This window comes from Crotalus tigris, unplaced genomic scaffold (assembly GCF_016545835.1).
Source record: "Crotalus tigris isolate CLP2741 ecotype Arizona unplaced genomic scaffold, ASM1654583v1 scf7180000017551.9496454, whole genome shotgun sequence".
Taxonomy (NCBI): Eukaryota; Metazoa; Chordata; class Lepidosauria; order Squamata; family Viperidae; genus Crotalus; species Crotalus tigris.
Window position 1 is genome coordinate 1,014,377 of NW_024096469.1, and position 14,626 is coordinate 1,029,002.

Here is a 14,626-nt window from a genome sequence, read left to right on the forward strand (position 1 = left end):
TGAGAATTGCAGTGGTATGATTGAGGACGAAGTAAACTTTTAGTCTTCTGGAGTACATCCCAAAAGAAGCTAGGATATAAAAGAAAAAATGGAATACATAACTATTCTACATTCGCAAGATAATCTACCCTTTTGTAAATTGTTACAATTTCATATATAAGGAATAACATTATTACCCCTTCTTTTATTTCCCGTCTCTTTTGCTGTCTCTATTTTATTTTCCAAGTAAGATCAAGGAGGCAGTGAATCGTGTTCCAGAATCATTATAACACTGCTACGATAAGATACTGTCTACAGTAGAGGTAAGGGAAATCTTTTGAAACAGTGGCACATTTGGAATTTTGAGCCCAGATCACATTAAAGAATTTTCTGTTCATCAAAGAACTGCTACTCGGGATATGCAAACTGGTAAAGCTGTTCTCTCCTTTCCATCCTACCTTTGGGATGTTATATCTCAGCTGCTCACCATTTTTAAGTGAGCATGTTTGGCCTAAATAATGCCCAGAGCATTCTTGTAAATAAGCATGATGTTAAAAACTAACATTTTGCTTTGCCAGCAAGAAAGTTTGGAGGGCGATTGTGGACTCGAGAAATTGATGGTAAAAACCAGGTCTGTGTTTAAGAGCTGGCCTACCCAAAATTTGGTAGTGGATGAGCTATGGGCCTGATAAAAATCTGGTTGCTATCACCCTCTCTGAGGTTTGCCACTCTGGTTTTGGGTCTTTAGTAGTTTCAAAGGCATTGCCCTGGAAGTTAGTTGGCATTGACCTTTTAATTATTTTTTTATCTGTGATTAGGAATTTTGCATCAGTGTGAATCCTACTTATAAAGATGGGTGTAGAAACAGATCAGAATCCTCGTCATATACTCCCTGCCTGTAAAGTTTCTTTGGCTAGTTTGAAAAATACGTCTGCAGTCAAACTAGTACCTGCCTGCTTTTGATGCATAAGATGTATTGTTTTCTTTTTTCATACTCCTTATTGGTTGTGTCTGTCTATCACTCTGTCGAGATCACACATATGTTCATATATAAATATACATATATACACAAATAAGGATATTTTTGTCATTTGAAAATCACTGCATTAAATTGTGAATCGTGGCAATACTAGAGTCCCTCCCTCCCTCCCTCCCTTCGTTCCCTTTACTTGCTTTTTCTTGTATGTTTAAGAAAAGACACCTTGACTATTATAAACTATTATGGTTTTTCAATATGATAAATCCATGGCATAAAATAGAGAAGGAAGAGAGAGGGAGAGGGGACAGAGCGAGCGAGAGAGGAGAAATTGAGATTCATAATTACAACTACGATACCTAATATCTTTGATTCTGTTACAGTCCACATCACATCACATAGCAGACAGCTTTAACAATATAGATCTGGACGCTTTGTTCAGCCTTATGCAATCAGAAAATCTGGTTGCCCCATATACTGTATACAATAAGAATGCTCAGCATTTGTTTTGATTCTACAAAAACTTTCCTTGATGATCTTTTAATTAAAAGCTTTTTGTTATTGGACCACTAATAAAAAAAATTCTGGGTGATGTCTTTGCCATGCTGTAACAAATAGGATTGTGCTGTTGTAGCTACCAGAAAAATGTGCTATGGAAGACAAAATCATATAAAATATGTTGATGTGAGAAATTAGTAAGAGAGCATTTATTTTTATTTTTGTATAAAAGATGATACTGGAACGCCAATTTTAATAAATTGATTGTCACGTCTGTGTCTAGTAAGTGATGGCAGTATCAAAGACTAAGTGCACGCAAGAGTGAACAAAGCATGGTTATGGTGGGAGATCACTGGTGTGCTCTGTGATTTATGCATGCCAGTCCATCTAAAATTGAAGATGCATAAAACAACGGTGTGCCTAGCAACTCTCTATAGTGCTGAGTGCTGGCCGGTCATCAAATGCGTTGAATACACTTTACACGCCATGGAGTTGCGCATGCTTCGTTGGTCATTAGGTGTTTCTCTCCTGACCATGTCAGCAGTGACACAGTTCAGAAGCAAATGGGCACTGTGCCAATATCAAAGAAAATGCAGGAGAAATACCTACAGTGATATGGTCATGTTCTATGAGCGACACCCCACACCATTGTTTCCAATTTAATTTAGATGGCAAGCACCCACGTGGAAGGCCGAAGCAAAGATGGCAAGATACAATAAATGTGGACATGAAAAATGCCCAGTTGCATATGACACCAGTTTGTTTAGTGAAAATGTTTAAAAATGTATCAAATACTTGTTGGAAATATAAACAACAGCCAGGCACTTATTACCATGCCTGGTGGGTATGCCCTAACGCTAAGAAATATTGGTTTAAGATCCATAGATGGTTGGAAAAGATGATGAAAATACAGATAGAATTTAAACCGGAATTGTTTTTGCTAGGAATATTAAGACCTAATTATGGTAAAGAGAATGATTACTTGATACTACATGTTTTAACAGCCGCAAGGATAGTGTTTGCCCAATTTTGGAAAAATGAAAATCTACCATCTGACCAGGCTATAATTACTAAAATTTTAGATTGTGCAGAAATGGATAGATTAACATTGGAGATGAAAGAGAGTTTATTTTAAAACTTGGGAAAAATTTTATCAATGGTTAGAGACGAGTTAGAATCTGAAAAGAATCTAATATTACAGAATAGATGATGGATGTTTAATTGAGTTATAGTTATTAGGTTGACAACATCTTTATTTTTAGTGATTTTCAACCGTTAATGTTGACAATTATGATTAGTTGAGATTTTATTAATTACGTTTATTTACATAGATGAATTTTATCTGTTTATTAATCATTAGTACTATGGTTATAGTTAACCTTATTTTAAAATGGCTGAGTATGATATAAATTATGTTTATTTACTATTATGATCCGAACGGTAGTTTGTTTGTTAAAGCATGAGATTATTGTACCTACCCTTTTTCCATCCCAATTTCCCATCCCCTTCCCTCTCCTTACCTGTATTGTTCCTATTCTTTCCTCATTTATATAAATCCAATAAAATATTTTAAAAAATGCCCAGTTGGACCTGGATGCTGCATTTGATTATGCAAAATGGCTGTTGTTGACCCGAAAAGCGGACCTTGCATCTGCCGAAAAAATGCTAGGATGCTACTGCTGCTGATGATGATGATGATGAAGACAATGATGATGATTGTCATGTCTGTTGTTTGCTTAGGCATCTTAGCTTTTTGCCTACTACAGTTTATGAAATCTGTTGCACGCATAATCAATATACATTCCCATGCCTTAGGAGGTGCCCATATTTTTTATGTGTACATTAAGTTTTGCAAGGACATTTAGAGTCCTAAAAATTATATTACCTTGCAGATTGTCACTCTATTAGCATACCATATATATATATCATATACACAGATATATACCATACACACACACACACACAGAGAGACACACACATATATAAACTAAAGCTCTCAGTATTTGTCTGTTTGTAACCTTCAATCAGGCAAAATGATGCATCATAGGGCAGCAATTTTTTAATCAACGTACTTCAAATGAGTTAACTTAAAAGAATGCTTCGAAATTCCAAGGCCATTATTCCTGTGGGATTGTAATTTAGCAAAGTTGTGGCTGCTTCAGTGCAGCTGCAGTCACGTGATTGTCATTTGCAGTGCTCCCTGCCAAGTTCTCCCAAGGAAAATCAGTGGGGAAGCTAGCAGGAAGTCGGAGGTGTCTCCCATTCCCACTCCTGTTTTGCCTGCCTGTGGTCATTCTGTTCTCAGTTTAAGTAGGCAAATATTTCTAAAATGATGATCCAACAGGTCATGACTTGTCTAATCTCCAATATTGTCCTGGAATTCTACAATTGTAGCATTCTCCTCCTCTTGCTAACTTTATTTGCCTTACAAGCATGCACAGACAATAGCCGCTCTCCACAAATCTGGTATAAAGCAAGACAATCCCATTCTGACTTTTTTCAATATAAAACAAGCCTGTCTTTGGCGAAAGGGGTACATACAGTATTCAGGTATCTACATTCCAATGGAAAAATTGAGCTTACAACAGAGAGCTGATATCAGTCTAATATGCTATAATATAGATTGTTGAGAAATATCATTTGTATGCAGGATGTTCATACATTGTGTGTGTGTTTCTCCCCTTGTATAAATTGAGATGGGTTTGGTTTGGCTATAGCCCCTGCTATTGGTTCCAGACCATCATGTGCCAAGCCTGGCTGAGGCTTTGGGATGCTCTGTGCTTGCATTAAATCGATCTACTGCTGCACATTAGAGCTCAACCTGCCAGTGAATCAGACCTTTTCTTTTTTTTTTTTTTCCATTTCTCTGCCTGCCTGCCTGCTTGCCTGCCTGCCTCCGTAGCACCAGTCTTATTTTAGCTTACCGAGGAGGAGGAGGAGGAGGAGGAGGAGGAGGAGAAGGAGGAGGAGAAATACAGGCAGAAAAAAATACTAGACATTGCAGCAACCAAGGAACCCTTATGAGTAGATGGTGGATGGAAACTACTTCTCTTGTCTCTTTCGTTTTTGGATTTTACAGGATTTCTTTGCTGCATTCAGCTCCAAGATGAAGCAAAACTGACACACAGAGAAAATTATACACGCAGTCACACCGGGTGAAAAAAGAGAAAGCAGAGACCGCTGGATAGCAAGGGGGGAGGAATATTCTACAGCTTCAGCATCTTAAAGGGAGCCCAAACCTCTTTCACCTTCAGATCTTGGACAGTGCTGAAGATAGCAGGATGGAGCTAAAGTGAAAACAAACCTTGGGGTGTGGGGGGGTGCTTTTATTTTGGTTTTAGGATTTTTGTTATGTTTTGATTTTTGTTTTGGTGTGTGTATTTGTAAGTTATTTTTGCCTTTCTTTTTTTGAACAATTGCTTTTTTTTTTACAGTGCATTGTTTTGTGAGATGGAAAGGCAAGTACAGTACTGATGTCGCAAATCTGACAGAAATATTTTATATCGATTTTTTCTTTTTTTGAGCATAGATATTTGCCAACCTGCTCAGTATAAAGAAGCCTGCATTTTTCTCATTAAATTGAACTGGAGCACTGAGTCTATGTGAGGCTAATTTGGACGGTGTCTTTTTATTTTTATTTCGATTTATTTCCCTTTGGGCTCTGAATGTAGAAGTAGGAGTGAGAAATTGGTGCATTCATTTTCTTTAATTGTATTTTTTCTTCCTTGGTAGGATGGAGGTACTGCTGTCACTAATTTAATTTGTCATCTCCCCCCCCCCCTTTTCCTCCTCCCGAAGGCAACGTCTTTTTTAATTGAAGTATTTTTAATTGAGGGTGCATTGAATCTTTTTCATTGCAATTTGTTTTAGGAGCAGTTTGCTGCATTTTCCTCCCATTAACTGCAATCTACTCTTTGGAATTATTTTTTCTTCTTCTTGGGGTGTGTCCCCCCCTTCCCAGTTGCAGTCATTTGGGTAGAGGTGGAGAGAATCTGTACATCATTTCCATCTTACATAGGGAGGTGCAAGTGACCATGTCCAGGACCTCTGCTGCTTTCTTTGGCTGTGCTCCTGCCTGAGTGCCCCCTCCCTCTGCTGCAAGCTCCCCAGCAGCATCGACAACAGCCGATGGGATGCGATGAGCTTCTTCTCTCCAGCAACATCCTCAGCAGCATAACCCCCGGCCCTTTGCTCTTTGCAGGATGGCTCGGTTTGGAGATGAGGTGCCAGCCCGCTATGGGGCAGGAGGTTCAGGGGGAGCTGGCTCTGGAACAGCAGGCGGCGGAGGTGGCCGGGGTGCTGGGGGCGTTCGGCAAGGTGGTCCCCCAGGGGCCCAGAGGATATATAAACAGTCGATGGCCCAGCGAGCCCGTACCATGGCACTCTACAACCCCATTCCTGTTCGGCAGAACTGTCTGACTCTCAACCGCTCCCTCTTCCTCTTCAGCGAAGACAACGTGGTGAGGAAATACGCCAAAAAGATCACCGAATGGCCATATCCTTTCTATGGGGGGGGAACTGTTCAGTGCAATACTTAGGCCGCAGTAATTACTTACACTTGAGAAAGGGCAATAGATAACACTGTCCTGCATGCTTGATCCTGCCTCTGCATAAAGTCCCACTAGCACATTCTCCACCCCAAGCATTCCTGTTCAACCCCTGCATGTCCATATCATCCATTTCTCACATCTGTATCACTTCTGGGTGCATTTCCTCTCCCGTCAACCTGTTTCTTCCAAGGCTCTTTTTTTTCTCCTTTCAATCATATTTATTTAACTGATACTGTCAGCTCTATTACTGAATTCATCCTTTTTCTGTTCCCAGGAGGTGTAGTGCTTCATTAGGAGATGCTCTTTTCTTTTGTCCACCTGTCTTTCTGCTCTCAATATCACTCTTTAATATGTACATCATTTTATGTGTCTGTTTCTCCTGCAATCTCTTCCTATGGAGAGATTCTGAGCTTCTCACTAACCCAAGCATCAGATACTTTATTTCCTTCTCTCATTGCTTTACCTTTGAAACCTGTTAAAAACTACTACTGCAAAATAGTTCTTCCTTTATCATGGAAAGGTTGGAGATGGTGCAGTGGGGGGGGGGAACTGGACAGGTAGCATTATCTTTTTATTTCTTTCCCAGTAGTTCAGAGTTTTAGACACTGCCCCTGTTTCCCTTTCTTAGGATAAAATGGCTTGTAGGCCTAAGACCTTCATGGGCAATCAGTAGTTAGTGTGGTTGCCTAATATATGTTATGATATGATATGGGGAGTAGGACTCCCCAGCACTATTTCTAGTTAATTACAAGAAAACTATAATCTTGTCAAATTGTATGGATCAGAAATCAGCCTAACAATCTTTAGAAGAGACACGTGGTGAGAAATGAGTAGCTAAATGGGTTTCCCCTCCCCCAACTGTTCTACAGGGCTACCAAGAAGTGTTCCATGTTATTAATATGCATGTAATCCAGGAGACCTGAGCACTTGAGATCCAAGAAGATGGTTAATATTTTTGTGGGGGAGAGATTGATGAGCATTGCTAATTGTGGTGGTGGTGGGGGGGGGGGTGTTTTCAAGCTTTTGTTTCCTCTGATATGGAAGAAAAATCCAGATTCATCACTCCAACTCGGTATGTAAATACTTTATTTTCTTTAATTTCTATAACTATTTTGTTTATTGACAAAGAACAATATGTGACTGTAATATATAAATTATGTTATTTTTATGGATGCTCTTCAGGTTTGCATGTACTTTAAACCGAGTTTATTCTGATGAAAAAAACTTAGAATCTACTAATACTTAGGTGTAAAATATTGTTTTTATTCTCTGATGCAATAGTAACAGTATTTTTTCAGTGTTCTTTTGTGCAGATTGAAATGTAAGTCACTAATTTTAGGGAGCTACCGTATTCTAATATAGCAATGTTGCATGTCTATGGCAAAAATATTCTTATGTTTGCTACAGCTTATTTTGTACTTTTAATGAAAGGATTATGTGCAGTTTTGTTGTCAGTTTGAGGAAAGACATATTTTGTTTACAGAAAGGTGATACTAGAACACATCACTAAAATTAATGGTGTAAATGCAAGTGTAATAACAATCAGATTATAGCTCCTTATAGTATAAAAGGTTTTGTACATTTTTTAAAAATGTACATGGCTAAGTTAGCTCATCACCTTAGAAAAAAGAGATTATTGAGCATATCTTTAAAGTTAATAAATAGATACTAAAAATACTGATTGAGATAGAAATATATACAGATGGATGGAAAATCTATTAACTTTCATTCATTGTAATTATTCCTAAAACCTAAGAATCTTTTGAAGATTCAAGTTATTTGTGTATATTGTTTCTCATAGATGTACAAATTAGTTTTGTGTTTTACTAATATGAGGCAATAAAATTTCGGTAATATGAAGTAATCACAACCAGGTTGATCCTGTGAATGGAGTACTGGGATTTACACAAGTTGTAATCTCAGTTCAATCACTAATTATATAGTTGGAGTTTTCTTTCTAAGTGCAAAATAGAAATAATAATAACAACAACAGCAACAATAATATGATAGGAATAGAAGAAGCTGTCTTAATGCTAGTTTAGCTTATCAATACTGACTGCAAATAATAGGATTTTTTTTCTGTTTCATCTATAGTTGCCAAAAATTAAATTTCTGTAATAGTTCAACAAGAATAAATGTCAAAGATTTATAATGCTGTTCATACAATAAAATGCTATAGTCAGTGCCCATGTTAAATCTTGGTGGGCACATGGGTTTCACAGAGTTTAAATGTGTAAAATGCTCAATTCCCAGCCTTCTCCTGACCATCCACTTTTTCCCAGTGTTACTTCAATATTTCAGTGTTCTTTTCTTGCATACCTTCCCAAGATTTCATTATATTTAACAGAGAGGTCAAACATGAATGCCAGATACAGTCCACCAGAAGTGTTGGCTTCTCTCCATTTCTAATCAAAGAGTTAAAAAAAGACATGATTGACTATTTTTGTGGCAATATCACTTGGCCTTTGAGACAGAGTAAATTGGTCATTAACTTGTCCCAGATCCTAGTTGCAATAGTACTCCAAAATGGCTAGAAGAATGAGTTAAAAGAGGGCTATGCAAATAAAATGTGAAATGTAGATTTGCTGAATGATTTTCATTATATTCTTAGACAATGTACCTTACATAAATTTGAAGAGACAGACTAATAGATGTAAATGTAGCCTTGGACATTAATAACTGATATTCATTTCTATAGGAAACAGTAAGATAGTAATATGGAAATAATATCTGAGGAATGTTGAACTTGCCCAAGCACTGCATGACTCCTTGTGTTGAGAAGTATTATTCTTTCTCTTCCTTCCAAAAGTTACACAACACTGTAAACCAATGTTCATTTAACTATAATTTAATAAATCAATCACAGTGACTGGGTTTGTACAACACACTGAAACAAAATAAAACAAATCATATTGGACTTAGTGTTATGTTTGAAATTTAGTATGGATGTAAAGTTGGGGAAGCAGTATGCTTTCTAAACCAGGTTTAGAAAATAAGTCTTTTTTTAGTTTAAGGATGGTAGGAAGAAGATAAAAAACTGTAGGAGCTTAATAAACATGACTGAAGAAAGTATTGAATTCTCCTTTAGGTCCCCAGCTTCCAACTGATGATCTTCACCTAATTATTAATAACAGAGACATGGACTCATGTGTAGCTTTTGAATTTTATATTCCAACAGGGAGTAAAAGTTGGTAATGGAGGAGATGGGAAGACTTATTAGTACTATAAAAATAGTTGTCTGTAGCCTGCCAAGCTTGTTTATTCTGTGTTCTGCTTTGTCAATACCGTATCAGTGATTTTTGCAGTGTATGAGCCAACATTCTATCTTGGATTTTAGCATGTTTTGTATTAGGTGGGTTAGCATTCTCCAGTTTTATGTCATCCAAATAACTTGATCCAGCAGAGTCTTTGATTGGTTTGGATGATTTGAGATATTGTTCATTTCTGTCAGTTTGATAAAAGCTTGGATACATTGGTTAGCATTCTATTCAGAAACTTACCAAATTTAGGGAAAAAAATATACTATTGCATCAGCAGATGCAAATGAAGTAAGAGTAGCAAATGGGACAAAAGTTACATATTTTAAGTTAGGATCTTCCACTCATGAAGGAGAAGAGTGATAAGAATTTAAGTTACTTGTGTCACTATTACCAATAGAAAATGGGCTAAATCTATGACTTTTAGTTGCTCCCATCCTTTTATAAACCACATACTGGATTAGTTCATACATTGTGATAAATCATGGTTTCTTTAACTGTAGCTCATTGAATAAAATATTAGCTGCATCCATCTCCCAGGCCAAGTCATTAGCAATAGTTTACAAACCACAATGGCTACGTTTTTGTCATTACATGTTTCTTAACCATGGCTTGTTGAATAACAATTACTAGATTCTCAAAGTGAGCTAAGACCAAACCGGATAAGCCACATTTTTGTTTCACATGATATTTGAGTTCAGTGATTGCCTCTTTCCAAAGGGCTACAAGGATATTATATCTCCAACAACTATCTGTGTCTTTTATGTTGTACAAAATGAATGCTCTTGTCATTTTCTGGAGCCAGAAAACCATGGAATTTTTGACTCCTGGGGAGTTTCTCTAAGATCCTTCATAAACTTGGCAACTAGTAGCAATCTGTGATTTATGCTACTTTAAGGGTAGAAGTGGGATGCAGTTTGGATATTCTTGAGGAAGAAGCTATAAAAAGGTAAGTATGAATACATCATGTTATTTTTTTTAATTTCTAAAAAAGAAGAGATGCATATAAATCTTACACAACTCCAAAGCAACTTCCTTTGTAACTTTTTCTTTCAAGAGTTGCATTTCCTCAAGAGAAACTGTTCAGATTACATGACAATACTGAAGCAGGCAAAACTGGAACAAGTGGTGGGTAGCCCCCCCCCCCAAATTGAATCTTTCCACATTCCTTTTTCTTCCCCCCCCCCCTCTTGTCCCCTAAGTTGCTGGGGTAGTAATTGTCCCCTCTGTTTGGACTACTAAATTCAGTTCAGGTTACCATAGTCCAAAAAGAAGAATAACAAACTGGAGTAAGTTCAGAGGTGGACTACTAGTAGTACTGGTGAAGAGTCTGGAAATGAAACCCTATCAGGAATGTTTAAAGTATCTGGGTAATCTTATCCTATAGAAAATACGACAAAGGGAAATGACACCAATCTTCAGATATCTGAAGCATGTCCTACAGAAGAGAGAATACATTTCTCTATTACCCCAAACCATAGAATCAGATCCAATGGATTAAAACAACAAGGAGCTCAAGGCTAAACATCAGGAGAAACTTCCTGATTGTATGAGCTGTAAGCCTCAATACAGAAGCTATCTGAATATCAGAATAGGCTGCCTCATTATTCTCCTTCACTAGGTCTGGATGCTCACCTGTACTAGATGCTGCCCTGAGCAGTGGGTTGGATTAGATTCCCTCTGTGGTCCATTCCAGTTCTATAATTCTTGAATGAAAGAAAGGTCTAAGCATTCTGAAGGTATTGCTTCCAAAGTAGATTTGAAATTAGATCACCAAATATATGCAATTAGGTCAAGAGACACATATGGTCTTAGAGTCATAGGTTGTTGACCTCAATAGAAGTTAAATGTATGCCTCTCTCTCTTTTGTAAACTTAAAACCTATGAGGAAAACAAATGAAATGTATTCACACTTCCTCTAATGTCATCAGTAGAAGCCCCATATTTAATTCCATGCCCTTATTTAGTGCAGTTACTCAAGCTCTAAACAATCAAATTTTTCCTTTGCTCAAACCTTATTGGGCCCAAGTAAAGATCCACTTTGATTCCAAAGAGCTTTTATGAATAGCTTCCCAATAAATATAATTCATAATTTAACAAATGTAAGGCAGTCTTTAATATTAGTATGATGAGTAAATGTTTCTAAGAATTCAGTTTATACAACATAGTTACAATTTGCTTATTGGTATACTAATAGGCATTAAATACCCTAATGCATTGGGTATAATATGTGCTGTATGAACATTTTATAAACAAATGTCCCCAAATGAACTTAACTGTTATCTGTTTAATCAGTGTGTATATGAGTTGTTTGTAGGCCATGGCTGCAAAAGTATATATTATGGCATGAGGTTGCTAAATGGTATTTGAAAATGCTGGTTTGCTTTCTGTACTAGAGCCCAGGCCATATCCATAAAACCAATACTGATTGATGATTTGGCTCCTCTGATGATTATCTATGAATAAACAAAAAGCGATAAGTTTTTGAATTTTGTAGGCAGAACTTCTCCTTGTTGCTAGTCAAAGTATAGTATAGGTTCTGGTTAGGCTCTATCTACCTCATTATTGTTTAGAAAACTGGCATTTTTCCCTTTGGCTTCAGCTAATAATAATTGACCTTGCCATAGTTTGATTCAATTAATGTACATAGTTGTTTCACTATCCACATAACACATAGAATACAATTGTTGCTTATTTTTTTCTATAGGACTATACTTTCTTACCTGATATAGGATTTGCCCACAGTTATCTTCATGTTTAAATTTTTTTCTGTTCTCATCTAAAATTTCATTCTTAATTTCATCATATGAATCTGTTTGTTATCTCAGTCATATTTTATTGCATATACCTTTTTTTTAAAAAAAAGCAGCCAGTGGGGACTCAAAATAATCTAGAATATTTAGTAATGTACCTGATCTCATTTTGGAAAGTTCACCCTTTCTGCAATTCAGTCTACTTTTTTTTTTTGGCAAACCAAGCACTAACAGTCCTTCCTATCAGCTTTGACTCAGAAATTTCCAAGCATGATCTGTCACTTGTAATGAGTGCTAAATAATCCTTGACTTGGCCTCTTCAACATGCTGGACTCTGCATAATTAAAAATTTCACTGACTATAGATCAGAATTTGAGAGGTACATATACAGGAGTTTGGATCTTTTAACTGCAGAAACGTATGGAATTGCTATACAGTAGGATAAGTTGGAACAATTTATCAGTGGAACAACTTGCCTCCAGAAATTGTGGGTGCTCCATCACTGGAGGCTTTCAAGGAGAGATTGAACAGCCATATGTCTGAAATGGAGTAGGGTTTCCTGCTTGAGCAGGGGGTTGGGCTAGAAGACCTCCAGAGTCACTTCCAAATCTGTATTCTGTTACTAGTAAATCAAATACCTATAAATTATGGTGGATAGATTCACTCTGGAGCTTTAAACCAGTTAGAACAGTGGTTCTCAACCTTTTTAATGCCGCGACTCCCAACCGGTCGTAAGTCGAGGACTACTCAACCAGTCGTAAGTAGAGGACTACTCAACTGGTGCAGCACCGTTTGCAGAATGGCGGGCTCAGCAGGGCAGAGACAGCCTGGACAATTTTGGCGGGCTCAGCAGGGCAGAGACAGCCTGGACAATTCCTATTGGCTTTTGAAAGCCAATAGAATAAAAGGGAGTAGCACAGCCAAGGAAAAGGGGAAAAAAATTGGCGGACAGGTTGAGAACCACTGAGTTAGAAGGAAGTACAATTCCACTAAAAATGATGTGATTTTATTTTGAAATTGAAGCTATTACAACTGATAGGTGACTTCCAAAGGACAATGTGAAATAAGGTTGAGGTGTATTTTAGATTCACATTGGCGCCATAATCTATTTTTTTCCCCTGAGGCCATGGAGCACATCACATTTCATGAGCACTAATCTTAAAACAATGTATTGAAAGGAGTCAGCATATATTTGGTTAGCAGTCTACAAAATAATTCAAGCAAGGCAAATGAGAATTTGAGCAAGTAGACACCTTTATTTTTTCCTGGCATCCATGATTCATATTAGTGCATGCTTTTGTGTGTGAAATCACACAACCCTGCTCTTCTTGCAATGGTGGGTTTTAATATTTTTCTGCTTTTTACTAAAAGGCCTTCAGATTTCAGCATTAGAATTTAGCTGGGAGTGTGCCATTCAGCAGAATTTATTCTTAATCTCATTGTGTCTTTAGTGCTAGATTTCCTCATAGGGAGCTATTTTGGATAGTAACAAAGAAGTATTATAGGCCAAGTGATACTTAAGGGGTGGGATTTCATATATATTAAAACTTGAAGCACATATACTTAGAAAAAGTATAGACAGTTCAATTTAGAAAAATATTCTATATAATTTACAAATGCATTCAATAATTTTCCAAGATAGAAACAACTGATTTCTTCTTCCCATATCAAATCTCTTTATAAACAAATCATTAAAGTCTTGTTGTTTCAGTCCTGATCAGCAAAAGATCATGAAGGGTTACCAGAGATAACAACGTATCTATTTTAACCTTGATCAAATAAAGCAACTTTATATTCCTTTCCCTTTCTTTTCACAATCTTGACCTTTAGTTCCTTCAAATAATCTCCTAGAACTTGATTTCTTTTCAATTTTTCTTTGTCCCTGCTCACAAAATTATTCAAGCTTTAACAAGCCTCTTCTATAAATCCAATGCAAGAAACTCTTCCAAGTCATTCTCTTAGTCTGTTATTTATACATCCTTTTTAATAATTAAAACATTAGTCAGTTCCTTTTGTATGTCCAATATAGCCTCTTTTTCCATATCATTCTTGTAACCTGTCATTTTTTAAACTCCAAATCAGTCTCAATTTTATCAGCGAAAATTTGTTCCTCTTTCGTAATATCTTTTAAACACATTAACTTCATGGTTAAAGATAACTTTTAATATATCCAATATTAAAATATTTTACTTCAATTTGTACAGTATTAGTCAAATTTAACTATTCTTTTCCTTTAATTGCAATATTTATTTTCTTCTGGTTACCTCTAGTGCCCAACCTTCAAAATAACATCATAGCATGTTTTTTATTTAAGAGAATTTAAAACAAAATAATTTTTTTTCTGTGGGAAGGATTCTTTAATTCCAAAATCTTATTCCAAATCCATCTTGTCTCTTACAGTAGTCTGTTTTTAACTTTCCAAAACCAAAGTTCTAATCAACCTTTTGCTGTTTATTTTTTTTAATCCTTAAACTTGTGTTTGTAACTTCTTTCACTAAAAATTGAAAGAAACCCACATGATGTTTTCAATCTTGTCCATCCAAACATTCCTAATAGCTAAAAAAAAGTTAACATGCAATTTCTGAAAGTGATTACAAAAGAAAGTACCCTAAC

At 36.5% G+C, this 14,626-nt stretch overlaps 1 protein-coding gene across 12 annotated transcripts in view; it reads left to right on the forward strand.

The window, feature by feature from the left end:
* Positions 1-14,626, forward strand: part of CACNA1A (calcium voltage-gated channel subunit alpha1 A) — a 328,550-nt gene that overhangs the window by 59,813 nt on the left and 254,111 nt on the right. For all 12 annotated transcript variants that reach the window (XM_039342836.1, XM_039342879.1, XM_039342845.1 and 9 more), the window contains exon 2: positions 5,655-5,948. In XM_039342836.1, the coding sequence (XP_039198770.1) occupies positions 5,655-5,948 (294 nt within the window). The remainder of the gene's footprint in view (positions 1-5,654; positions 5,949-14,626) is intronic.